Source organism: Telmatherina bonti (genome assembly GCF_933228915.1).
Source record: "Telmatherina bonti genome assembly, chromosome: 15".
In the NCBI taxonomy this organism is placed as follows: Eukaryota; Metazoa; Chordata; class Actinopteri; order Atheriniformes; family Telmatherinidae; genus Telmatherina; species Telmatherina bonti.
In genome coordinates this window covers 33,803,228-33,831,155 of record NC_136613.1, presented here as the reverse complement: position 1 = coordinate 33,831,155, position 27,928 = coordinate 33,803,228, and the positions used below count along the sequence as shown (strand labels likewise).

Here is a 27,928-nt window from a genome sequence, read left to right as displayed (position 1 = left end):
ATCCATCCATCCATCCATCTATCCATCCTTCATCCATTCATCCATCCATTACTCTATCCATCCATTCATCCATCAATCATCATCCATCCATCCATCTGTCCTTCCATCTGTCCATCCATCTATCCATCCTTCATCCATTCATCCATCCATCCATCCATCTATCTATCCATCCTCCATCAATTATCCATCCATCTATCCATGCATCCTTCAATCCATCCATCCATCCATCCATCCTCCCTCATAACTGCGTGTTCCAGTTAAGGGCCGTGGGGAAGCTGGAACCTATCCTAACAATCATTGGGTAAGAAACAAGGTACAACCAGGACAGCTCTGCAGTCCAGAGAACTATTATGATTTGACTCAATAAAATGAATAATTGATCAGGCAAAATGAACACTGATTGTCTCTTTAAGACTGCTCATTCTATGACACAGCTAAAATGAGAACAAAGAGGACACTGCTTTTTTTTCTCTTGTTTTTATGACCAACCTGTGGAGTAGGGGGGATAAAACTTGACATGGTCCTTTATGTATGGATTGATCATGAATTTATATTTAATTTACTCAATAGGTAATAGCTAACTGATTATCATATTCTATGCTATATTCTGTCCATTATCCATGTACGTAGTGCACTATTGCTTGTGCAATAATGCACTAAATCAATGCACTACATGGATTTATTTTTTTGAAGCAGCTACACATTTCTATTAAAACTTTCTCTCATTTGAATTTTGCTTTTAAATGTTAAACTACCTGGACCACCACCAGGAGCCAGTTAATCCACTAAGAGGTTTGATTTGGGGATTACTCTAGTTTGCAACTTTAAAGAAATGAATGCCATTAAAGATTTATCAATAAATAATGTGTTCTTCGTGATGTGTGAACATTTCTTGATTTTCCTGTTGGTTTTCTGAACCTGCTGCTATTATTCATGCAAGATTGCTCAATACATTTCTTTAGCATATTTTTGCAGTGACTTACTGCTTTTAATTTGAATTAGGATGGAATTATGAGACTGTATACACAATTGTAAGTTTATTTAATCTATCTACAGATACACAAGACAAATGTTGTTTTTTTTCTTATTTTTTGCTGAAGTAGTGTGTGGTGACATGGTTAGGGTGGGGGTTAATCTAATTTAGTTAAGTCAACTCAACTTATTCGAAAGGTGCTTTATGGGGCAGATTATACAAGATTTAATCTTCTATCTGTGCCTATTTGTTCATGTATAACAATGTAAAGTTAAACTGGACATGAAATTAAATGAACAAATAAATTAAAATTAAGTTAGATTATTTACTCTTCTACATATGCATATGTATTTCAAACTATCTGAAACAAAATCATGAACTAAAGGCCCGCAGAAATACAATAAAATTGCTAAAAGTAATTAAAAAATAAATCAAAGTTAGCAAAAGCTGCTAATCATAGCCATGCTGTGTCACTGAATTGCTGCTCTCCCATTGGTCCATTTTTCCAGTGCTTCCTCCCTATTGGACGATGGAGCTGCTCGTCACTCCGGTAGTTCCTGTTGAGGGGTGGGACAGCTGGTCTGTTTTGTGCTCTTTCGCCTCGCAGAGAGACACCAGGATGAAAATGGAAACATGACGACAAGGCACGGGTAGAAATTAGCTGTCAGACCGGGAATTAAAGCATGAAACTCGCCACGGTGGCCTTTTACGGGTCCGCTCTGGGGCTCCTGGTGGTCGGCCTGCGAGAGTTGCTGACTGGCTTCGAGGAGAACAGATGCAGCATGACCTACATGTTTGAATACCCAGAGTACCGGGTGAGTACTACTGCTAATTAATACACTGGAAAAAAGAAATATCCTTAAATAAGCTCAGAGAAGCTGTTGCAGCGATTCTTGCCTGTTTAGCTCTTTCCTGCACCTCCAACAAACAGCACGTCTCCTCCTGCATGTTGGACGTCCAGGTGTGTTTTAAGCCATTTCCTGGAAACTGCCCACGTTTGCTGACAGGTACACATCAGGTGTGTGTCTCTGCTGCCAACGGCCTCACATAGTGTGTGCATCCCCCTTTTTTTTTTTTTTACTGAAATAGATCAGCCCACATGAGCCAGATTATGAAAGCATAAATGAAGAGCTGATCCCTGACCTCTCCTGGCCCTTAGATCAGCTTTACAAGATTTGCACCTGTGTTTAACAACCCCACGAGCTCAGGTGAACAGAAACGAGCTTTGCTTGCAGTGATGTGTTGATGTGGGGCTCAGCTGGAGGCAGTGGGGTGTGTGGGCATTTGGCTTAGTTTAGACAGCTCTGGACGGATTGCTGCTCTTATAAATAGGGTTTCAACGAACCAGGCGTGATTACTGTTTATTTTCTGTGTCACATTGTTCACTCCAAAATGGAATCATGTCTCACATTCTTATGAAGCCCATTTGCTTTTTCACTCTTGGTTTGACACTTTTGATTCTCTAATTTATTTAATTTTTAAACTTTTGTTCTGGACTTTCACAACCTGGGTTCTTTCTTGCAGACCAGCCCACTTTTAATAACAGCTTGGAAATTTTGTCCTGAGTTAACGGTTAAGTTATCAGACTCCAAAACAAAACATTTTTCCAAAATAAAAAATACACTCAGACAATTCAGTGAATTTGATTAAATGTTTGGTCTTATTGTGTAATATTTGATCTTTTCATTGGCTGTCATGGCTCTTAAGTTTCTCATTTGTTTGACCCGTTTTGTACACAGCGCCTTGTGACTGGGCGCTGGTGAAAGCGTTTAGTAAATTAACTTTATCTCCCAGTATAAATTGTGAAACATGTCTGTGTGCTTTCACAGCGTGTTGCTCTGCCGCGTCGCGTGGCCAGATTGTACCCAGCATACGGGCTCTACCTGTATGGTGAGGGTCTGTACGCCCAGGAGACCCGCTCGCTCAAGCTAACTGGTGCACCTGTGCTTTTCCTGCCTGGGAACGCTGGAAGCTACAAACAAGGTAAATGGGCCAGTCCAGAAAACACGATTTAACTGATTCATATACTCATTACCACTGTTCACCTGCTTTAGATCCACATGTGCTGCCAGAATGATGCCAGAAATACTTCACACCAGAAGCACCAGCTAAGAGAATAATCTGTGGCTGAAAATAGTCTGACACCTGTCTTACCTACTCCTGTTAAATAACAACAAAGTTATTTTAAAACGCTTAAAATCAACGTGTATATATATATATATATATACACACACATACACACTGTTAAAAAGGGAACAATAAAGTAACACATTTAAGATCTGAATGAATGAAATATTTTTATTAAATCCTTTGTTCTTTCCATAGTTGAATGTGCTGACAACAAAATCACATAAAACTTAATGAAAATCAAACATATCGACCCATGGAGGTCTGGATTTGGAGTTCTACTCCAAATGAAAGTGGGAAAACACACTACAGGCTGATCCAACTTTGATGTAATGTCCTTTAAACAAGTCAGAATGAGGCTCAGTGTGTGTGGCCTCCGCGTGCCTGTATGACCTCCCTACAACGCCTGGGCATGCTCCTGATGAGGCGGTGGATGTTCTCCTGAGGGATCTCCTCCCAGACCTGGACTAAAGCATCTGCCAACTCCTGGACAGTCTGTGGTGCAACTTGACGTTGGTGGATGGAGCGAGACATGATGTCCCAGATGTGCTCAGCTGGATTCAGGTCTGGGGAACGGGCGGACCAGTTGTGAGGTAGTGTGTCCAAGGTTGAAGAAGATCAGATGTAGACAGAATCAGCAGTCCTGGGATTTCTTAAAAATGAACATTTTACTTTCCAGGAGTTGTCCATAGTACAGTTTCAAAGATCTGTGGACAATCAGTCACCAGTTTCACATCCTTTTCCTCTCTCTCTCCCTCCTCGCAAACTCCCAAAACAGACTACTTATACCCCGTTAGACACACACCTGATTTGATTTAGCCTAAACCATTTCCCCATATCACTACCCCCAGCAAGCTTATTCTATAACATTAACAAACCAAATTCCTAAACAAACAAAAATACACAAAAGGAATACCAGTTCTAAAAAACTATTTTAAAAGAAGCCCACACCTAAAGAGGAAATCCTCCACTTGGTTTCTCCCACTCAACTAATCTAAGAAGTCACTCACACCTGCAATGAGGAAGTGTTTTGTTGGCCACTCCCCAACACCGATCCTGCAAGGTGGAGTTAAACAAAGAATAACGTTAAATGGTAACACAATGAAAAATGCAACACAATGCAAACACTAACAACCCGGGATAGTAAATGCAGCACGGTTACCTGGCAACAGAAATAACAGAATAAAGTTAAAGGAACAAATATGACAAAAGGTAAAATGTTAGGGACAAGAGGTGAACAATTACAGTCTCACCCACTTTGTCACACCAGTCCATAACATCAATGCCTTGGTGTTGCAGGAACTGCTGACACACTCCAGACACATGAGGTCTAGTATTGTCTTGCATTAGGAGGAACCCAGGGCCAACCGCACCAGCATATGGTCCCACAAGGGGTCTGAGGATCTCATCCCGGTACCTAATGGCAGTCAGGCTACCTCTGGCGAGCACATGGAGGGCTGTGCGGCCCTCCAAAGAAATGCCCCCCCACACCATTACTGACCCACTGCCAAACCGGTCATGATGGAGGATGTTGCAGGCAGCAGAACGTTCTCCACGGCGTCTCCAGACTCTGTCACATGTGCTCAGTGTGAACCTGCTTCCATCTGTGAAGACCACAGGGCGCCATCACAATCTTGGTGTTCTCTGGCAAACGCCAAACGTCCTGCACGGTGTTGGGCTGTAAACACAACCCCCACCTGTGGACGTCGGGCCCTCATACCACCCTCATGGAGTCTGTTTCTGACTGTTTGAGCAGACACATGCACATTTGTGGCCTGCTGGAGCTCATTCTGCAGGGCTCTGGCAGTGCTCCTCCTGTTCCTCCTTGCACAAAGAAGGAGGTAGCGGTCCTGCTGCTGGGTTGTTGTCCTCCCACGGCCTCCTCCACGTCTCCTGATGTACTGGCCTGTCTCCTGGTAGCGCCTCCATGCTCTGGACACGACGCTGACAGACACAGCAAACCTTCTTGCCACAGCTGGCATTGATGTGCCATCCTGGATGAGCTGCACTACCTGAGCCACTTGTGTGGGTTGTAGACTCCGTCTCATGCTACCACTAGAGTGAAAGCACCGCCAGCATTCAGACCAAAACATCAACCAGAAAGCATCGGAACTGAGAAGTGGTCTGTGGTCTCCACCTGCAGAACCACTGCTTTATTGGGTGTGTCTTGCCAGTTGCCTATAATTTCCACCTGTTGTCTATTCCATTTGCACAACAGCATGTGGAACTGATTGTCAATCAGTGTTGCTTCCTAAGTGGATAGTTGGAGTTACATTGTGTTGTTTAAGTGTTCTTACATATATATATTATGAGGCACCGTCCTTCTTTTTATATACAGTCTGTGGTCCTTTCTCATCAAACCCGAAAGACCATAAACCTATCATTCTTCCACATACATAAACATTTAATACATACACCGATAATGAACACACATATGCCCATGTACATATAACAATGTCTCAAAGCGCTGTCCTCGGCATACATACAAATTCATACATCTGAATACTTTTGGGTGTACATACTTTTCTGGTTTTGATTTTTTTTTTTTTTTTTAGTATAAAAACTATGGAATACTTCATATGCTGGGTCAGAGGTCATCAAATGAAATAAATACACTTTCATATGAACACCACATGATACAGTTAAACCAGAAGCTTACATAGAACGTCTAAAAGACACAAAGCTTTGTTTTCACCCATTGTCGGAAGGTAATTCAGATTAAACTAGAATGAATAATGACAGGCGATTGGGGGGATTCGAGCTACCAATCTTCAGGCCATTGGACAACCTGGTCCTTCGCCTTTGTCTCAGTTGGACCAGCTGGTGTGTCATCCTGACACAGCATTTTGCTCTGAGAGACGGTTTCAGATCTGAGTAGGGGTGAAGGGTTTCCTCGGGATCTCTGGTTGAAACATTAAGATATGTGAGACATGGTGTTGATGTTATTCCACATGGTTATCCCCCTCGCTTGTTGTCTTTACGCCGACTGAACGGTGTTGTCTTCCTACAGCTCGCTCTCTGGGCTCGGTGGCTCTGAGGAAGGCTGAAAACATAGAGGGAGGTGTCCATCTCAACGTCTTCACTGTGGACTTCAACGAGGAGCTGGTGGCTCTGTATGGCGGCAGTTTGCGACGACAAACACATTTCCTGCATGAGAGCATCAAGGGCATCCTGAGGCTCTATAAGGTCAGACCTCCTTTAACGTAGAAGGAGTTCCAGTCTACACAGCAGACACACACAAGCAGACCAGTTTGTTGTCTTCCAGCATCTTAAGATCCCTCCTCAGAGTGTGGTACTGGTTGGTCACTCGATGGGGGGGGTGGTGGCCCGAGCTCTGTTCACGTTGCCCCGCTTCAACCCTCGTCTGGTCACCCTCATCATCACCCAGGCCTCTCCTCACCTGGCTCCGGTTCTGGCGCTGGATCCGTACCTGTTGGGTGAGCAGAGCGCTCGTGTAGAAATGAGGGGAAATCTGTCGCTGGTGTCTGCAGTGTAAATAAAGTTTTGTTGTTTTTTTCCACACTCTGTTCTGGTTGGATGCAGATTTCTACTCTGCAGTGAGAGAGAAGTGGTTGAACCAGGCAAACAAGCTCAGGAACGTCACCGTTCTGTCTGTGGGGGGTGGTTACCGTGACTACCAGGTCCGCTCTGGCCTGACGTACCTTCCTTGTCCTCCAGGAGATCCCAACAAGCTGTCGCTGGTGGTACGTTTTCTATGGAAATCATACTGTTTTCATTCCTCCTCCTGGGAGGTTTGATGGAAGAAGACTCTTCAGGTCAGGGGTGTCACCCTACAAGCCGGGGCCTGAAACCGGCCCACCAGAGGGTCCGGTCTGGCCCACAGGATGGTTCTGGTACATGTTTTAAGACTGGTGGAAACAGGTGATCAGTGGGTTCACATCTCCACACAGATGTGATGTACACATATGTAAATTTAATTAACGTTTATAAGTTACATAATGTGAACTGTTTTGTCAGTCGCAGATACTTGTTTTTAAATATTTGGTGATTTTGTGGATCTACTGTAACCAGTGGTAATTTTCACTGTAAATGACTAAATATGTTCAACTAGAATATATAGAATAACATTTGTGAATAAATAAAATAAATGTAAATAAAACTATTAACTAAAACGTAACGTATGTAATGGATCAGATCAGATTTTTGTCGTAAAATGTATGAGAAAAATACTAAATATATAATACAATATAATTATATATAATTATAATATAATTATATTATGTCCCAAATAATGTAATGTAATCTTTTGACTTTTTTTTTTTTAATCTTTACTTCATGCAACTTTAAATTTAAATACCTTGACATTTTTTTTATCCTACAACAATTCATATCACTAAATTTACTAAATATACAAAATTTATTTTATTATATTATTCAATAAATAATGTAATGTTATGTAATCTTTTGACATTTCTATTTTAATCTTTACTTCATGCAACTTTGATTTACTTTGTCATTTTTTTTATTCTACAACAATTCATATCACTAAATTTACTAAATATATTAAATTTATTATATCTGATAAATAATGTAATCTTTTGAGATTTTTATTTTAATCTTTACTTCATGCAACTTTAGATTTTACTTTATTTTTTTATTCTACAACAATTCATGTCACTAAAATTACTAAATATGTTGAGTTTTCAGTATTTATAGATGATTATGTTGAGTTTTCCAGTATTTATAGGTGATGATGTTGAGTTTTCCAGTATTTATAGGTGATTATGTTGAGTTTTCCAGTATTTATAGGTGATTATGTTGAGTTTTCCAGTATTTATAGGTGATTATGTTGAGTTTTCCAGTATTTATAGGTGATGATGTTGAGTTTTTCAGTATTTATAGGTGATGATGTTGAGTTTTCCAGTATTTATAGGTGATGATGTTGAGTTTTCCAGTATTTATAGGTGATGATGTTGAGTTTTCCAGTATTTATAGGTGATGATGTTGAGTTTTCCAGTATTTATAGGTGATGATGTTGAGTTTTCCAGTATTTATAGGTGATGATGTTGAGTTTTCCAGTATTTATAGGTGATGTTGAGTTTTCCAGTATTTATAGGTGATGATGTTGAGTTTTCAGTATTTATAGGTGATGATGTTGAGTTTTCCAGTATTTATAGGTGATGATGTTGAGTTTTCCAGTATTTATAGGTGGTGATGTTGAGTTTTCCAGTATTTATAGGTGATGATGTTGAGTTTTCCAGTATTTATAGGTGATGATGTTGAGTTTTCCAGTATTTATAGGTGATGATGTTGAGTTTTCCAGTATTTATAGGTGATGATGTTGAGTTTTCCAGTATTTATAGGTGATGTTGAGTTTTCCAGTATTTATAGGTGATGATGTTGAGTTTTCAGTATTTATAGGTGATGATGTTGAGTTTTCCAGTATTTATAGGTGATGATGTTGAGTTTTCCAGTATTTATAGGTGGTGATGTTGAGTTTTCCAGTATTTATAGGTGATGATGTTGAGTTTTCCAGTATTTATAGGTGATGATGTTGAGTTTTCCAGTATTTATAGGTGATGATGTTGAGTTTTCCAGTATTTATAGGTGGTGATGTTGAGTTTTCCAGTATTTATAGGTGATGATGTTGAGTTTTCCAGTATTTATAGGTGATGTTGAGTTTTCCAGTATTTATAGGTGATGATGTTGAGTTTTCAGTATTTATAGGTGATGATGTTGAGTTTTCCAGTATTTATAGGTGATGTTGAGTTTTCCAGTATTTATAGGTGATGATGTTGAGTTTTCCAGTATTTATAGGTGATGATGTTGAGTTTTCCAGTATTTATAGGTGATGATGTTGAGTTTTCCAGTATTTATAGGTGATGATGTTGAGTTTTCAGTATTTATAGGTGATAATGTTGAGTTTTCAGTATTTATAGGTGATTATGTTGAGTTTTCCAGTATTTATAGGTGATGATGTTGAGTTTTCCAGTATTTATAGGTGATGATGTTGAGTTTTCCAGTATTTATAGGTGATAATGTTGAGTTTTCAGTATTTATAGGTGATAATGTTGAGTTTTCCAGTATTTATAGGTGATTATGTTGAGTTTTCAGTATTTATAGGTGATTATGTTGAGTTTTCAGTATTTATAGGTGATGTTGAGTTTTCCAGTATTTATAGGTGATGATGTTGAGTTTTCAGTATTTATAGGTGATTATGTTGAGTTTTCAGTATTTATAGGTGATTATGTTGAGTTTTCCAGTATTTATAGGTGATGATGTTGAGTTTTCAGTATTTATAGGTGATTATGTTGAGTTTTCCAGTATTTATAGGTGATTATGTTGAGTTTTCCAGTATTTAAAGGTGATTATGTTGAGTTTTCCAGTATTTAAAGGTGATTATGTTGAGTTTTCCAGTATTTATAGGTGATGATGTTGAGTTTTCAGTATTTATAGGTGATGATGTTGAGTTTTCCAGTATTTATAGGTGATAATGTTGAGTTTTCAGTATTTATAGGTGATAATGTTGAGTTTTCCAGTATTTATAGGTGATTATGTTGAGTTTTCAGTATTTATAGGTGATTATGTTGAGTTTTCAGTATTTATAGGTGATGTTGAGTTTTCCAGTATTTATAGGTGATGATGATGAGTTTTCAGTATTTATAGGTGATTATGTTGAGTTTTCAGTATTTATAGGTGATTATGTTGAGTTTTCCAGTATTTATAGGTGATTATGTTGAGTTTTCCAGTATTTATAGGTGATGATGTTGAGTTTTCCAGTATTTATAGGTGGTGATGTTGAGTTTTCCAGTATTTATAGGTGATGATGTTGAGTTTTCCAGTATTTATAGGTGATTATGTTGAGTTTTCCAGTATTTAAAGGTGATTATGTTGAGTTTTCAGTATTTATAGGTGATTATGTTGAGTTTTCAGTATTTATAGGTGATGATGTTGAGTTTTCAGTATTTATAGGTGATGATGTTGAGTTTTCAGTATTTATAGGTGGTGATGTTGAGTTTTCCAGTATTTATAGGTGGTGATGTTGAGTTTTCCAGTATTTATAGGTGATTATGTTGAGTTTTCCAGTATTTATAGGTGATGATGTTGAGTTTTCCAGTATTTATAGGTGATGATGTTGAGTTTTCCAGTATTTATAGGTGATGATGTTGAGTTTTCCAGTATTTATAGGTGATGATGTTGAGTTTTCCAGTATTTATAGGTGGTGATGTTGAGTTTTCCAGTATTTATAGGTGATGATGTTGAGTTTTCCAGTATTTATAGGTGATGATGTTGAGTTTTCCAGTATTTATAGGTGATGATGTTGAGTTTTCCAGTATTTATAGGTGATGATGTTGAGTTTTCCAGTATTTATAGGTGATGATGTTGAGTTTTCCAGTATTTATAGGTGATGATGTTGAGTTTTCCAGTATTTATAGGTGATGATGTTGAGTTTTCCAGTATTTATAGGTGATGATGTTGAGTTTTCCAGTATTTATAGGTGATGATGTTGAGTTTTCCAGTATTTATAGGTGATGATGTTGAGTTTTCCAGTATTTATAGGTGATGATGTTGAGTTTTCAGTATTTATAGGTGATGATGTTGAGTTTTCAGTATTTATAGGTGATGATGTTGAGTTTTCAGTATTTATAGGTGATGATGTTGAGTTTTCAGTATTTATAGGTGGTGATGTTGAGTTTTCCAGTATTTATAGGTGGTGATGTTGAGTTTTCCAGTATTTATAGGTGATTATGTTGAGTTTTCCAGTATTTATAGGTGATGATGTTGAGTTTTCCAGTATTTATAGGTGATGATGTTGAGTTTTCCAGTATTTATAGGTGATGATGTTGAGTTTTCCAGTATTTATAGGTGGTGATGTTGAGTTTTCCAGTATTTATAGGTGATGATGTTGAGTTTTCCAGTATTTATAGGTGATGATGTTGAGTTTTCCAGTATTTATAGGTGATGATGTTGAGTTTTCCAGTATTTATAGGTGATGATGTTGAGTTTTCCAGTATTTATAGGTGATGATGTTGAGTTTTCCAGTATTTATAGGTGATGATGTTGAGTTTTCCAGTATTTATAGGTGATGATGTTGAGTTTTCCAGTATTTATAGGTGATGATGTTGAGTTTTCCAGTATTTATAGGTGATGATGTTGAGTTTTCCAGTATTTATAGGTGATGATGTTGAGTTTTCCAGTATTTATAGGTGATGATGTTGAGTTTTCCAGTATTTATAGGTGATGATGTTGAGTTTTCCAGTATTTATAGGTGATTATGTTGAGTTTTCAGTATTTATAGGTGATGATGTTGAGTTTTCCAGTATTTATAGGTGATGATGTTGAGTTTTCCAGTATTTATAGGTGATTATGTTGAGTTTTCAGTATTTATAGGTGATGATGTTGAGTTTTCCAGTATTTATAGGTGATGATGTTGAGTTTTCCAGTATTTATAGGTGATGATGTTGAGTTTTCCAGTATTTATAGGTGATGATGTTGAGTTTTCCAGTATTTATAGGTGATGATGTTGAGTTTTCCAGTATTTATAGGTGATGATGTTGAGTTTTCAGTATTTATAGGTGATGATGTTGAGTTTTCAGTATTTATAGGTGATGATGTTGAGTTTTCAGTATTTATAGGTGATGATGTTGAGTTTTCAGTATTTATAGGTGGTGATGTTGAGTTTTCCAGTATTTATAGGTGATTATGTTGAGTTTTCAGTATTTATAGGTGATTATGTTGAGTTTTCAGTATTTATAGGTGATGTTGAGTTTTCCAGTATTTATAGGTGATGATGATGAGTTTTCAGTATTTATAGGTGATTATGTTGAGTTTTCAGTATTTATAGGTGATTATGTTGAGTTTTCCAGTATTTATAGGTGATTATGTTGAGTTTTCCAGTATTTATAGGTGATGATGTTGAGTTTTCCAGTATTTATAGGTGGTGATGTTGAGTTTTCCAGTATTTATAGGTGATGATGTTGAGTTTTCCAGTATTTATAGGTGATTATGTTGAGTTTTCCAGTATTTAAAGGTGATTATGTTGAGTTTTCAGTATTTATAGGTGATTATGTTGAGTTTTCAGTATTTATAGGTGATGATGTTGAGTTTTCAGTATTTATAGGTGATGATGTTGAGTTTTCAGTATTTATAGGTGGTGATGTTGAGTTTTCCAGTATTTATAGGTGGTGATGTTGAGTTTTCCAGTATTTATAGGTGATTATGTTGAGTTTTCCAGTATTTATAGGTGATGATGTTGAGTTTTCCAGTATTTATAGGTGATGATGTTGAGTTTTCCAGTATTTATAGGTGATGATGTTGAGTTTTCCAGTATTTATAGGTGATGATGTTGAGTTTTCCAGTATTTATAGGTGGTGATGTTGAGTTTTCCAGTATTTATAGGTGATGATGTTGAGTTTTCCAGTATTTATAGGTGATGATGTTGAGTTTTCCAGTATTTATAGGTGATGATGTTGAGTTTTCCAGTATTTATAGGTGATGATGTTGAGTTTTCCAGTATTTATAGGTGATGATGTTGAGTTTTCCAGTATTTATAGGTGATGATGTTGAGTTTTCCAGTATTTATAGGTGATGATGTTGAGTTTTCCAGTATTTATAGGTGATGATGTTGAGTTTTCCAGTATTTATAGGTGATGATGTTGAGTTTTCCAGTATTTATAGGTGATGATGTTGAGTTTTCCAGTATTTATAGGTGATGATGTTGAGTTTTCAGTATTTATAGGTGATGATGTTGAGTTTTCAGTATTTATAGGTGATGATGTTGAGTTTTCAGTATTTATAGGTGATGATGTTGAGTTTTCAGTATTTATAGGTGGTGATGTTGAGTTTTCCAGTATTTATAGGTGGTGATGTTGAGTTTTCCAGTATTTATAGGTGATTATGTTGAGTTTTCCAGTATTTATAGGTGATGATGTTGAGTTTTCCAGTATTTATAGGTGATGATGTTGAGTTTTCCAGTATTTATAGGTGATGATGTTGAGTTTTCCAGTATTTATAGGTGGTGATGTTGAGTTTTCCAGTATTTATAGGTGATGATGTTGAGTTTTCCAGTATTTATAGGTGATGATGTTGAGTTTTCCAGTATTTATAGGTGATGATGTTGAGTTTTCCAGTATTTATAGGTGATGATGTTGAGTTTTCCAGTATTTATAGGTGATGATGTTGAGTTTTCCAGTATTTATAGGTGATGATGTTGAGTTTTCCAGTATTTATAGGTGATGATGTTGAGTTTTCCAGTATTTATAGGTGATGATGTTGAGTTTTCCAGTATTTATAGGTGATGATGTTGAGTTTTCCAGTATTTATAGGTGATGATGTTGAGTTTTCCAGTATTTATAGGTGATGATGTTGAGTTTTCCAGTATTTATAGGTGATGATGTTGAGTTTTCCAGTATTTATAGGTGATTATGTTGAGTTTTCAGTATTTATAGGTGATGATGTTGAGTTTTCCAGTATTTATAGGTGATGATGTTGAGTTTTCCAGTATTTATAGGTGATTATGTTGAGTTTTCAGTATTTATAGGTGATGATGTTGAGTTTTCCAGTATTTATAGGTGATTATGTTGAGTTTTCCAGTATTTATAGGTGATGATGTTGAGTTTTTCTGGTCCGCTCCTCTGCTCCAGACACGACGCTCTTGCTTTGGATGCTGTTTGATCCTGATTCCTTTTCTTCAGCTTGTTTAAAGTCTTGTTTTCTTCTTCCAGGTGACGGCAGTCCCCAGGACATGGGTGTCCACTGATCATCTGTCCATCGTTTGGTAGAAGCAGTTTTAAGATGAGCTCCAGTAATTCATTCATCAGACTTGCGTTCAGCGACTGAAATAACCAACATGCATGTGTGTCTTTGTGTTTCAGGTGCAAAGAGCTCGTCCTTGCGACTGTCAGGGCATTCTTCGACCTCATTGACCCTGAAACCCGACAGGTCTGCTGTTTTCTATTCCTTTCTGTGAAAATAAAGTGAAACTATTTCGTCCTAAATGATTAATATGATCAAATAAAACTGTTTTCTTTGTAGTTCACAGAGAACCCGGAGAGGAAAATGGCCGCCATTAACCATCATTTCGTCAGACACCCTGTCAGGATTCTGGGAGAAAGTCTAGACACGTCCATCTCCATCTTGGGTGAGAAACACAGACGTGGAGAGGCTGGAAAGAACAGGAAATCCTGCAAGTAGACTTCACCAGCATGTCCATGTTCTTCTCCAAGCCGCATCCCTGTTTGGCTCCTTTAGAAGGATTCAAGTTGGTGAAGGTTCTGACTGTTAAATAATCTCATGTCCTGTTTTCTTCTTCTGTAAATGTCCATGTTTCCAGATTCCCCTGAAGCCTGGAGTGAAGTGAACACGCTGCGCCTGGCCTACACCACCCCAAAGGTGCCAGTCTGATTAGACTCTGATCCCAGAGACGTCCTGACGGAGACGTGTTGCTGGGAATCTGAACTGGTTGTGAATCTGAAGCAGCAACACGTCTGTAAAAAGTCGTTCCAGGATGATGTTTAGCATCGTTAGCATCTCCTCTTCTTCTAACATCTGGAAACATCTGGGAAGTGAGGAGAGCAGCTGCTGGAGTTTCAGGAGAGGAATGTCGTCCCGTTCTGGTCTGATGCAGGATTCCAGCTGCTTCCATGATGCTCCAGATGTTTGGTACTGGTGAAACTGGACTGCAGCAGACCAGTTCTCCTGTTCCACCATCAGGATGTGGTCCTGCTGGACCAGTTCTCCTGTTCCACCATCAGGACGTGGTCCAGCACGGTGGAACCTGCAAGGTCTTCCCTGAAAGAGACGTTGTCTGGATGGGAGCAGATGTTTCAGCATTGATGGAGCTTCCCAGATGTGGAAGCTGCCCACGCCATCGGCACTAATACAACCCCATCCCATCAGAGATGCAACGATGCCTGAAGGCCCCCAGATCACAGCATTCAGTTTGATCCTCAACCTTGCCCCATGCGCACAGAGATTCCTTCTGATTGTCAGATGTAGATGATGGGATCTTCACAGTCTTGATTATTTCATGTTGAAGAACATTTTCTGTAGTTTTCCTCAGTTTTAGATGCCGTTTCTACCTCTTTGAAATGCTCACAGTCCAGTCATGTTACCGACCTGCTGATAATTAACCCTTTCACGCCCACACTCACAAAACACTCTGTGTTCTTCATGCTTTCAAATAAACAGATTAAAATGTTAAAAAGACGTTAATAATAATGTAAGGACAGTGAGACTGTAGTGTTATAACACACAGTTTGGGTTTTAAAGACTCGTACGGACTGGTAGAGACGCTCAGGCTGGATAATCCATCATAGTCACTGCAGATCCACCTTTACCAGAAGGACCCTAAAGGGTTAAACTAGTTATTAACCGGATGCTCCTTCAGTTGTTTTCCCAACTTTTTCTAGACGTTTTGCTGCCATCAGATTCATATTTTCTATAAAACACTCAAATGATTTTTAACATTGGATTTGATATTTATGGTTTATTGGGAATTAAATCTGGGTTGGTGGGATTTATAATTCATTGTGTTTATATTTACATTATTCTAACTCTACTATCATTAACTCCACGTACCAATCTGTAGTCATGTTGTCCCAGTTATCTGACTTTGAACCAGAGAAAAGTGACACGCAGTGGCGCTCTGCTCCTTTCTGACAGGAAGGTCAGGTCAGGTACTTCCTGTTTGCCCTGTCGAGCCGCCAAAAAGCCTACAGCCATTTCTACTGCCGAAGCAACAACCTGGTAAGTCTTTTGTCCCCGCCTTGTCTCGGTTTCTGGCTTCTGTTCTCCTTTTAGATGCAAGTTCAGACCCAGAACTCTGAAATTCAGCTGCTCTCGAGGAAAGCGATGACAGGAAAAGTTAGTCAGATTTGTTGTTGTCCAACAGGAGATGAGCAGCTGGGTGCACGGCTGCACGCAGAGGAACGCTTCGTCATGGTAACAGTATCACCGACACCACCTTCATCCTCAGTTTCCTGAATGTTCAGCTGTAATCTGTAGGCTGGGATGTGTTATATGACGCCATCTGTCTGTGTGTTCAGTGTGCACGCTGTGGATCTGTCCACGGGAACTGAACTTCTGCCTCCATACAAGGTAACCCCCCCCCCCAGAAAGACTCCATCCAGTCCCACCTGCTGCTGCTCAGTTTTCCAGAACGATCTGTCTTCGTCCTCAGGTCGTCGTTCTGAGTCTGAATGACTTGTCGGCTTTTACTCATCTGGTTGTTTCAGCATCGAACCTCAACGGCAAACAGGTATCTGCCATGAAAGAACTTCTCTCACATGAAATATGAGTCAGACTTGTCTGAAACAGTCGTAAATGTGACAGAAATGTGAACATGTGTTGATATTTGAGGTTCCTGTGAGAAATTCTAATGAAATGGATTTATTTTGAAGAGTCATCGCTCTCTGCCATGTTGCTGTAAGATGATCTGACGTGACTCAAAGTTCAGCTTGTTGGTGCTCAGTGGTTGTTAGACACAAATGGGCAAAAGAAGCAGCAGAAGAGATCAGTTTGCATGTGTTAAAGCTAGTTCCATCCTCCATCCGAAGCGAGATCTTGGTTCCCGTTCTCCAGGCTGCAAGAACAAGGAAAAGATTCTTTTATCTGATCCAGAGGCCTGTCGCAATCAGTCCCTTAATCACATGATGAGAAAAAATGTGTTTTCTGGATGCAATCATTTAAACTTTTCTTTTCTCTCTCGAGTGTCACGTTTGTTTTAAGACTATATTAACTAAACACGGTCCTGCGATGGACTGGCGAACCCTCCAGGGTGTACCCCGCCTTTCGCCCATAGACTGCTGGGATAGGCCCCAGATTCCCCGCGACTCTTCATCAGAATAAGCAGTTTGGATGATGAATGAATGAATAACGAAACATGGCAACGAAACAATCTTCCATCTGCACATCAGCTGCAGTTTTCCCAGCAGGGAAATAAAAGACCTTAACAAACAGGCTAGCTCCAGCTTCCCGACGGTCCACGATGACTGGACTCAGATTAAATGCAACCTGACATGATGTAACATGGTGTACACTCAGACAGCGTGGTTGGTTTAATATTGTTAAAAAACAAACATTTCCCAGCCAGTATGAATCGCCTGGATGAACATTTATGTTACAAACAGCATTTCCACAACTTTACAACATGAAAAATTACATTTTACCATTCCACCTCTGGTCCAGTCCAAACATGTCCCCTTATATGAGCTGACCATAGACTATGTAGCTGTGTTACATGGTGTTTAGAGACCAGATGTTCCAGATAAACACGTTGCCAAAACCTCAGGAGAAATCCTGATCTGTTTCAGCAGACTGGATGAGTCTCGTCTGCACATCCAGATAAATGTTCTTTATTAAAGTATGTTTTTCTTTATAAGGGTTTACTTGCATTATTACAGCATTTAGTTAAAAATGGTGTCAAACTGACAAGAATAATCGCTTATCACGATATCATCGTCTATGGCAATCATTTCTGAGACAATTAATCGAATGGCAGAGTTTGTTACCATAACAGGCCTGCTGATCCATAAATAGTTTGTTTCCTTTTTGTCAGCAGAAACCAGCTTGGAGTTGCTCGGTTTACACTCTGTGTGGAGAAACCGGATCAAAGATTGATGGAAGAAACTTGATTTCTGTAAATAAATCTTGGTGTTGTGTTTAATGTCCACAGTTCTCTGTGGAGTGCGAGTGGCAGAGGCAGGCGTCTCAGACTCTGTCCGTCTCCGTCCCACACGTCCTGTCCTTCGGTGAGCCAGATTTCTAATCCCACGTCGTCAGGTAAAACCCCAGTCTTCTGCTCAGTAACTGTGGCTCTGCAGGTTTCACGGCCAGCGATGCCACGGTGAACTCTTCTGGACTTCTCCACACGGTGCAGCTGCAGCACTTCCACCAGGCATGTTGCTGTTTCTCATGTTCTCGTGCTCCTGTCGTCTCACTGCCTCTAAACGTGAAACGCGTCTGCTCGCAGGTCTACCAGGCCTTCAGGATCACCGTCTCCAGCCACTGTAGAGGACATAGAGGTACGTTAACATGTGGGAACACGTGCACATGCGGAGATGTCATCTGGATGTGTGTGTTTGCAGATCGACTTCCCAACGTGTACCGGATGAAGGTAGCCTGGTTTAGAGAGGACTCTTTAATCACAGTCAGGTGAGTCAATGTTTCTCAGGTAGCCGTGGCGTCCTCTCCTCTGTCCTGACGTCCTGTCTGTGTGTCAGCGTCCCATCAGTGTCGGAGATCTCCGGGATGCTCCACATGAGTCGTCCAGACAACGTCTCAACGGTCCTCTTGGAGCTCCACACTGCCCCCAACTGTCAGTATAAGGTACAACTCCTCTGCAGCTTCATTCTCACATCGTCTCACAACAGTTTGCTGTTTTACTTTCAGCTCAGCGTGATGTTCCTGCATCAGGCGGAAAAAACTGTTTTTTTCCCCCCCAAAAAAGACGCTTTTAGTAATTTTATCTACAGAATAATAAAGTCTGCAACTGACTGCAATCCTGCAGAAGGATCCTTTAGCTGTGTTGATCCTTTTACTGCAGAGCTACAACTCAGAAATGACCTCCGGCCGAGTTTATGAGCAGGAATGTGGATTTGTAGGAAACCTTTGTTTCCCACCACGGTGGCGGTCATGTTAGTGTAAACTACAATAACATCTAGATAACCTGGAGATGAGACGAGCTTCCAGTGTGTGTCAACAAGCAGGACATGTTGGAAGCAGCTGTGATGTTAATAAAGCCAACAGAAAATCATATTATCTGCTAAAAACGCAGCATCTCACATATGAAGAAAAACCACACAGGAAATTATCTGGATGATCTAAATTCATCCCATTAATGGAGAAAAATGGTCAGATTTATCTCAGACAGGAAAAACATAAGACTTTTTTCCTGTCAAATTGTTTTTTTCATTCAGAGAAAATGAGGAAAATATTCCTATTGATGCATCGATACTGGACGGATTAAAAACGTATAATCTGTTCATTTAAATAAAAAAAATTTTTTAAATTCCCTTTATTAATGAAAAACTTTTTTTTTTTTCATAAAATCCTGTTTTATCATGTTTTTTGTCTGAATATTTTGTTAAATGATTAATTTTATTCAGAAAACAGAATTATTTCAAATAATTCAGAAAAGTATTTTTATTGTTTGTAAAGTCATCTATAAAATTATATTCATTAAGAAAAATTAGGAAAAAAAATGGAAATGGTGAAAAATAATTGTATTATATGAAACCAAACCTTTTTTTAACGCTTCAGGAAAAACAGTTTTGTTGTTTTTAGTTGTTGTTGTTTTGTTTGTTTAAACGTCGACACATAAAGCTGATTGTTTTCCCTCCGGTTCAGATATCGGTACGAACGTCGCTGTCCAAGGTGATGGGACAGGTACGGAAACTTTCTTTGTTTGTTTGTGTAAAACATGAATTTAAGACATTTTGAAACCAGGAAACTTGTGATATTAAACCTGTAAACAAATAACAGTAGTCGCCAAAAGTATTCACTCAGCCTTCCAGTTACTGGAATTCCAGTGTTCCCATCACCACAGCGGTGTAAAATCCCCCCGACATGCAGACTGCCCCTACAAACGAGTCGCTCGGTGAATTCCAGCGTGGCGGATCTCACTGCAGTCATGTGAAGAGGAGGGAATACTTTAGGCAGTGAACAGTGCAGGAAGTCGGGAATCTGGTTGTTTGTTTGTTTGTCAGAATGAACCTAAAATTTACTTTTACAGCAGAACCTGATGGGACTTTATCTAAACGTGTGTCGGTGTTGGAAGTCTGGAGCATGCAACCCGAGCGGTGCTTTTCGTTGCAGGTTTTAAGGTTCTGCGGTCCCATGGTGCCGGTTTACACAGCTGTAACGCTCCTCCTGGCCTGTAGGGGGCAGCTGTCCTCCATCCTGAGGTCAAGCAGAGCTGTAGACATGAGCCAGGCGGTGGGATCAGGACTGCAGCCACATAAAATCAGCCTGCCTGTTTATGTTGTTCACGTCTTACTCAGGTGAGTTTTACCCGTGTTGACCTGACCACATGCCCCCCACCCGAGTGCAACGCCAACCGCCATCTCTCCACGCAGCTACAGCTGGTTTCAACACGTCTGGTCCATTCTTTGCCTCCCACCTATGGATGTACCCCCCCCAAGCTTCCCTGATGGGATTTTCCATGAGGCTCTGGTGCCTCCTGAAGAGTGGCCCCACCTCCTGACCCCTCTGCTGTACATCCTGGGGGCAGCTGTAGCATTCTGGGGCAGCACGCTGCTGCGCCTCCTCATCCAGTTCGTCTCGCTGATACTCGCCCCGCTGCACAGGTGAGGTTGGGTAATAAAGTTCCAGTTCAACGCTCTTCTAGCCTTCCACCTAACTCGCATGTGGTTTTTGGTGTTTCCCCTGCAGACCGTGTGTGTCTCGGGACTGTGGTACCCTGAAACTGCGGACTCAGCTCTTCATCATCCTCACTCTGACTGTGGTAGGGGGGACCTCCTGCGGGGCCCTGTCGGTCTTCATCTCCTCTCTGTTCCACCTTTACAGGGTGAACCTTTTTTAAATGTCATGCTTATTTAAACTGCGCTGTTCACCAGCGCCATCCACTGGTCAGAACGCTGCAAGCGGAAATAACCAGCAAGTCTGTGTGATTCCCTGCAGGTCCTCAGGCTGCAGATGACAGAAAGGTATCTGAGTCACATGCTGAATCTGGTGAGTTTCTCAGCTCTAACTGTCAGAGTTGCTGAACAGTCGCACTGCTTGCATGTTGGGAAACGATGAAGCTTGTCGCCGATGTTTCCAGGCTCCGCAGAAGCACAAACAAGCGGAAAATGGCGCAGTCAGCCCAGAGTCCTCCAGTAAGCCTAAAGAAAGTGGAGGTGCCCCCCTGCTGTCTGAGTGCGCTCTGCAGGACGTGAGGGATGACCTGCAGCTGCACCTTAGCCTGTCAGCGCTGTTCATGCTGCCTGTCATGCTCAGCGCGCCCTCACTCCTCCACTGGATCCGTAACCTGAGGTACGCAGTGGAAACAAAGCTTCTGCACCATCTGAGCAGGCGAGAGTGGAATAAAGGCGTCAGGGATAAATAAGGCGTGTCAAATCCAAAAACCTCCAATCAAGAGCATTTAGACCGAGCGGCAACCTCCGGCGGTTAAAAGTGAAGCCTATGGCGAAGGGCATAAAACTGCAGTTCCCCCTTCATCCACTAGGGGCTGCAGAACAGCAAATCCCCATAGACTCCCATGTTAAAAAGACCAACTTCACAGCAGAAATAAACACGTTTAAAGTTTGTTACAAAAATCCATTTTACGTTTAGTAGGTCAGGTTTACCTTCATGACAACTGTGGGGGAAGTGATTTTTTTTTCTAACTTGCCTGTTTAAAAGTAATTTAACCTCGAAATTCGGCATATTTAGGGGCGTGTCCTTTTGATTGACAGGTACCCAATCTCCGGCTTCAAGTCAGAAGAACGTAGAACAACCGCGGTTTTTAGCTGGTTAACAACGTGACTTAGCTTTAGCCTCCGTTAGCTGGTTAGCTCCTGTTAGCGCTGCGTTAGCTCGGTTAGCTCTTAGCTACAGGAAGCTCGGAGTTCGCTCGATGTCAATCATCCACCATGACGCTCATGGCTGCCCTCTCAGCTCCACCTCGACACACATGCCCCTGCCAAGATGGCGATGGTAGGAACCGCCCACCGAGCTTCAGTTCAGCTCTTCAGAAACCGTCACGGAGGCTCCGTCCATCCTTTTATATACAGACTATGATTTAGACCACCAACGCTGCTTCCAGCTGCAAAAACTCAGCCTTAAAAGACAAGAAAAAAAATATTTAAAAAATTAGGTAAATGTTGCTTAAAATAAGATAAATTATCTACCAACAGAACAAGAAAATTTGGCTTGTCAAGACTTCCCTAAACAAGTAAAAATACTCTTAAAACAAGAGGAATTCTCTGGCATAAAAACTAAGAACTATCTTTCCTTTAAAAAAAATAAGCATATGTGTACTCAGTTTAAGATTTTTAATCTTACTTAGATTTCAGTTTTCTGCAGTGCAGCTGCGACTCCAGCTGAAAGCCGACATGATGGTGGGGGTGCCATCATTTCTGCATATCTAAAGAGCCCTGGATCTGTCACTGTGGCTATTAGCTTCGTTTTTACCGTCTGATCCAGAGGAAACCAACGAATCAGTAAAGCCGACGCTGCGCTTTGCAGCTGTGATATGAGTTCATGTTAGTGTGGACAAAAGGGTTGATGGTGCTGATCCGCTGGTGCTACATGATGAGATTTAGGTGTTTGTTTCCACCACAGTGGTGAAATCCCAATGTTTCAAGCAGCTCCAGAAGAGGAGTTGTGCTGGAAAAAAGAAACTGAAGCTCGGAAGAAATAAAGAAGAATTCTATAGAATTTATGCAGATAATAAAGAAATGAATAGAACTGAAATAAAGTAGAGACAACTGGTCTGTGATGCAGTAACTAGTTCTCTGGCTCTCGGAGGGGCGACGAGGCGCTGCTTTGTCCCGCTCAGCTTGTCTCAGAGAAGAGCTAAGAGTTGTTGACCCGCCAGCATCAGCTCCACTAAATCCAGAGAACAGCCCAGGACATGGCAACGCTTCCTCACCAGCTAGTCCAGCCTCTTCCTGTCCCTCCCAGTGGACCCACCTCCCCAACACACCACAACACACAAGATATCCAAAGCTACTATATCATAGGTGTAAAGAAGTGTCCTGCAAGTTGTCTTGACTTCAGCCCCAGAGATAGGAGAGTCCCCCAGCTCTGCTTCCTCATCCGAAGACGTGTTGGTAGGATTGAGGAGGTCTTCAAAGTATTCCTTCCACCGACCCACAACGTCCCGAGTTGAGGTCAGCAGCTCCCAACCTTCACTGTACACAGTATTGATGGAGCACTGCTTCCCCCTCCTGAGCCGCCGGATGGTGGACCAGAATCTCCTCGAAGCCGTCCGGAAGTCTTTCTCCATGGCGTCGATATGGAGACATTTGGACACTCTTATGTTGGAACATGGTGTTCGTTATGGACAATCCATGACGAGCACAGAAGTCCAATAAAAAAACACCATTTGGGTTCAGAGGGGGGGGGGGCATGCCTCCCAATCACTCCCCTCCAGGTCTCACTGTCATTGCCCACGTGAGCATTGAAGTCCCCCAGCAGAACAATGGAGTCCCCAGAAGGAGCACCCTCCAGCACTCCCTCCAAGGACTCCAGAAAGGGTGGGTACTCTGAACTGCTGTTCGGTGCATAAGCACAGACAACAGTCAGGACCCGTCCCCCCACCCGGAGGCGGAGGGAAACTACCCTTTCATCCACCGGGGTAAACCCCAACGTGCAGGCACCAAGCTGGGGGCTGATGAGAATGCCCACACCTGCTCGCCGCCTCTCACCATGAGCAACTCCAGAGTGGAAGAAGGTCCAGCCCCTCTCGAGGGTACTGGTTCCAGAGCCCAAGCCATGCGTCGAGGTGAGTCCAACTATATTTAGCCGGAACCGCTAAACCTCGCGCACAAGCTCAGGCTCCTTCCCCACCAGAGAGGTGACGTTCCACGTCTCTAGAGCCTTCAGCTTCTGCAGCCGGGGATCGGACCGCCAGGGTCCCCGCCTCTTGCTGCCGCCCAGCTCACACTGCACCCGACCCCTACGGCTCCTCCCACAGATGGTGAGCCCATGTAAAGATCCCGAGTAACGAAGCATTAAAGTTGCAGCCTTCATGTGGCCGCTGAGTCAGCCTGACTGGTCCTGGACGGGTTGTACTGGAACCATCTCGTTTTGCCAGGACGCTGGCTCAGTTAAACTAGCAAGACGTATTTTATTCTCAGTAGAACGTAATCAACCTGTCAGGTGTTCACACTGCGACATTTAACCATTAGTGGCTCGTTTTGCATCTGATGGCGCTGTAAAAGTAGTTCCAGAGGGATGTTTAGTGTCGTGTAGCATCCCTTCTTCTTTTGACCTGATGTGGGAGGTGACCGCTGTGCGATGCTTGGTCAGGACGCCGCAGCGTAGCGGCAGCTCCAGGAAAGCTCATGATGAGTCAGCGTCAGTCAGAAACGGAGTTTTTCCCTGTGCAGCTCGCCATGAGGGATTTAATCAGTTGTATCCTGTTCAGGTACTCCACCCAGCTGGATCCTGACCCCTGCTGGCCTCACACGGTGCCTCTAGCTGCCGTCTACATGCTGCTAATGAACTGCAACACCTTAAAACTCAGCAACAGGTAGGACGACCCCCCCCCCCCACGCCTTCATAGAGCTTCCTGCAAAATCAAGTCTCCAACTTCTTCTTCTTCTTCTGCAGTAAACTCCTGTCCCTGACCGCCCGCCTCCCCCTCCCTCTGGCCGTCACCATGGTTACCTTCTCCTCACTGCACCTGTACAGAGTCACCTACTTCCTGTCGGCGGCGCTCGTCCCCCTGGCCTTATGCAGCCTCCTCTGACGGTATCCGTGTGTCCATCCTCCGGCTCTGGGAGCTGTGGTCTGGCTCGGTGGAGGCCAGTAGAAACCAGTTTGTCCCTCAAGCTGCCACAGAGCAGAGCCATAGACATACGTAGCCGGAGGAACTGCCCAATCAGGCGGCGCTAAGAGCTCCACGGCGGTTACTCTGGCTGGTAGAGATGCGAGGAGGGAATGGCCTTGGAACGTCTGGTGCAGATATGTTGGATGTCCTGAAACCACGCTTGCCTTACTCTGTACATGTTCCGCTCCTGCTTCAGGGAGCAGCAACCTGTTAGAGGTTCTCCACCGGGGGAACCTGTTCTCATGCCACTGCCTACTGCCAAGCTACGACCTGACTGTCTGTAAGAAGCACCATGTTTACATTCTCCTGTCTTCGTTCTGTATCCATCTCAGAGAGGTGGCAGTCCTGCAGCGACTGCAGCCGTTTTTAACCACGGAGAGCAGTGACGGCTCAGTCCGCCGAGGCTCGTATGAAACCATCTGCATCAATGTGACGAAATCCTCCATAGTTTTACAGAAAAGAGTTGAACGTAGAGGAGCAGCATTTAGTTCAGGTGATCGCTGCAGCTACTTTATGGTCTGATGGGAAACTTTTGAACACATTTAACTAGATTTCATTCTTCTTATTGGTCAACACTTTTCCCACCTTCTGGGGCAGGAGTTTCCCAGCGTGCCGTTTGGCGTAACTGTGCCTTGTTCAAAGTTAGATGAGAACATTTAAAACATAAACACAAGTTTGATTAAATGAACTGAAAACTGAAGTAATTTCATGCAGAAAGGAAGAAGTGAGTAAACCAGGAACCTGGATCATGTGATGCTGCGGCTCTGCAGGCGCCACTGATAAACAGATTTACACGTTCCCTTTAGTTTTCCAGTCTCCAGTTTTCTTCAGAATAAACGTCTGAACAGCCAGCAGAGTCCGGGGTTAAAAATAACCGGGAGTGTCGGCTGAAACGTTGCAGCAAACGATGTGATTGCAGGATAAGCGCTGCAGGTTGCAGCTGATACTCATCATGCACTGCTTTGAGCTTTGAAGCATGAGGAAACGTTGTGGATTTATTTTCTGTGTCGTCATTGTTGAAAGTGTTTATTGGGTTTTTTAGGTGAGAAAATTGGCTGTAATTGTTCCATATTTTAATATATAATCTGTATTAATGAGCGTACAAAGTGTTGGAGCGACAACGGAATGTCTTGCGGCTGCAGGATGAGAGGATTGTGGTGTTCATAGTTCTGCTTTGTGGATGTAAATATGAAAATGAAACCCATCGCTCCAAAGTGACCAGAAATCTGGCGTCTCGCTCCAAGACGCTGATTTCTGTAAAACACAGAAACATTCCTCTGGTCTGAATCTAAATATGACAAGATTAATAACTCACACTCCCGTCACGCGTGTCCTTAACTACCTCCAGGTTCCAGCATGAAAGCATCGTGTTCTGTTCAGAGCCTGCGTTGCCAGATCTGGTCAAAAAGAAGCCTTTCTGCAACATGCAGCTGAATAAAACCAGATGTGATGATTCTGGAGGATGTTGACGCTGTCACAGCCCTCTTCAGATCTTCAACTGAAGAGGCCTGCTGGCCTGATTTGGGTTAACATGGTCTGTTTATATGGCGGTAAATATCAGGGATGGGCGGTGCCAACACTTCCTGTGGCTACGCTACCGTTGGTTTATGATGCTCCTGCTGATGCGTTTGGCTCCAGGAAGGAAAATATCTCTGTCCCAACTATGTGAAGTATGGAGGAAACTTAAGAACATGATCAGCCTTCCCAATGCAGACACTACATGTGCTGCTGCGTGTTGCCAGACGCTGTGCGTCCCTCCCTCCTCTCCCTCACTATGATTGTTGTGATGAAGACGGTTTAGTGTATTTGGTGAGACATGAAACTATCCAGGCATTTAGTTATTATTTTTTTACGCCTGAATCTCGGCTGTATTTATTGTCATCAGGATGTTTCCAGATGCGTGACATGCTTTAGGTTTTTCCGTGTGTGTGTGTGTGTGTGTGTGTGTGTGTGTGTGTGTGTGTGTGTGTGTGTGTTTAGACGTGAAACGCAGCAGCGGCGCTGCTCTCCCAGTCTGCAACGCCGCTGCTGTCTTATCCATGTCACACCTGCCTGTCTGGTTAAAGCGTTCAGCAGCAGCGACGGGGTTTTCACGACTGTTTTCACACACACACACACACACACACACACAACCTCGTTTCATTTAAATGCTGTGATGATAACTGGAAACCAAACATCTGTTAGTGTGGGACCAGTGTCGCTGCTGTCGTTCCCAGCCTGAATGTACCTGCACTGAATGTCTTGACGTGTTGTTTCCTCGTGCCGTCAGTGATCAGCTTTTCTGTGCCCTCGTCTGTTTGGTGCGGTTTATTGTGCTTTATCACGTGCACGCCGTCTGCCTCCTTTCAAACTGGTGATCCACTGGTTTGCAGGAGAAACGTAGAGATGGTTTCTGTTTTCTATGGATCTACTTGTGACTTTAGTCGGTGTTCACTGTGATCACGTCCTCCTGGGTTCACTTCAGGGAGGAAAATGTAGAAAAATCAACTTCTTTAAAAAGAGAAACTCATTTTCACTCTGCTGTTGGGAAATACTTGCCTTTAATATTTTAATTGTGTCTTATCTGAAATGTAAATAAGCAGGGAGTCAGATTCACTTACTTTTTGTTACCTGCCTTTTTTCTGGTGGTTTGATTGGTGGTTCTGCCTTCTGGTTGCCTCTGCCGTTCGGATGTGTAGGACAGATGTTTACATGGAGGAAGAACATTCTCACATTGCTGTCTCGACTCGTCCCTCTCAAGAGATTAACTTAAAAAGCCATTTATGAGCTGGATTTGGGTCATCTGCTCCTGCGTTTGGTGACGGCGAAGAGCTTTAACCAGAAGAACGTTAACGTTTTGCGTCGTCTCCACCTGCACAACGTTCTGTTGATCTTTGTTTGCATATAGATTGCTGTGGAATAAAGTTGTATTTTGAACAAAAAAAAAAAACAAAAACGAGCAGAGTTGCTAAAAATATGATTTTTTTGTATTTACTGAGTAAAAAGTCCCGTTTAGGCAGCGTTGTGATGTGGAAAGGTGTTTCATACTCAGGTTTATGCTTTGTGTCAAACTGGTTGCTCTGACTTCTTTTTAAATTTCTCACATTTTTATCCAGTTTCACTGTAAAAGAGACTTTCTGGCTCCATTGTTATTGTAATAAAGTGAGGATTATAAATGTTGCTGCACTGTTTTTCTCTTTATCAGGAAATTCTGATGAATTTTAATGGTTTTTCTTGTGTTTTCATGTCTTTATCTGACTTTATTTAATTAGATGTCTTTAAATTTATTCCAAAACAACAACAACTTCCTCCACCAAGCAGCTGCTTTCCTCCCATGTTGTGAAGAATCACGTTAAAAACTTGTGTGTTCATGTTTTCTTACAGATTTC

The 27,928-nt window shown here is 41.8% G+C and overlaps 1 protein-coding gene across 1 annotated transcript; it reads left to right on the top strand.

The window, feature by feature from the left end:
* The first annotated feature begins 1,601 nt into the window (after positions 1 to 1,601).
* pgap1 (post-GPI attachment to proteins inositol deacylase 1) lies at positions 1,602 to 27,702 on the top strand. The gene is made up of 26 exons (XM_079253688.1): positions 1,602 to 1,788; positions 2,803 to 2,956; positions 6,111 to 6,286; positions 6,366 to 6,537; positions 6,644 to 6,804; positions 13,786 to 13,838; positions 13,936 to 14,002; positions 14,096 to 14,201; positions 14,394 to 14,452; positions 15,725 to 15,808; positions 15,954 to 16,003; positions 16,108 to 16,159; positions 16,242 to 16,319; positions 17,736 to 17,811; positions 17,884 to 17,957; positions 18,033 to 18,084; positions 18,148 to 18,214; positions 18,283 to 18,388; positions 19,409 to 19,447; positions 19,877 to 20,061; positions 20,137 to 20,367; positions 20,453 to 20,588; positions 20,702 to 20,752; positions 20,844 to 21,055; positions 24,156 to 24,260; positions 24,341 to 27,702. The coding sequence occupies exons 1-26, from the start codon at positions 1,657 to 1,659 to the stop codon at positions 24,477 to 24,479; spliced, it is 2,817 nt and encodes a 938-aa protein (XP_079109814.1). The 5' UTR covers positions 1,602 to 1,656; the 3' UTR covers positions 24,480 to 27,702.
* Positions 27,703 to 27,928: the final 226 nt, after the last annotated feature.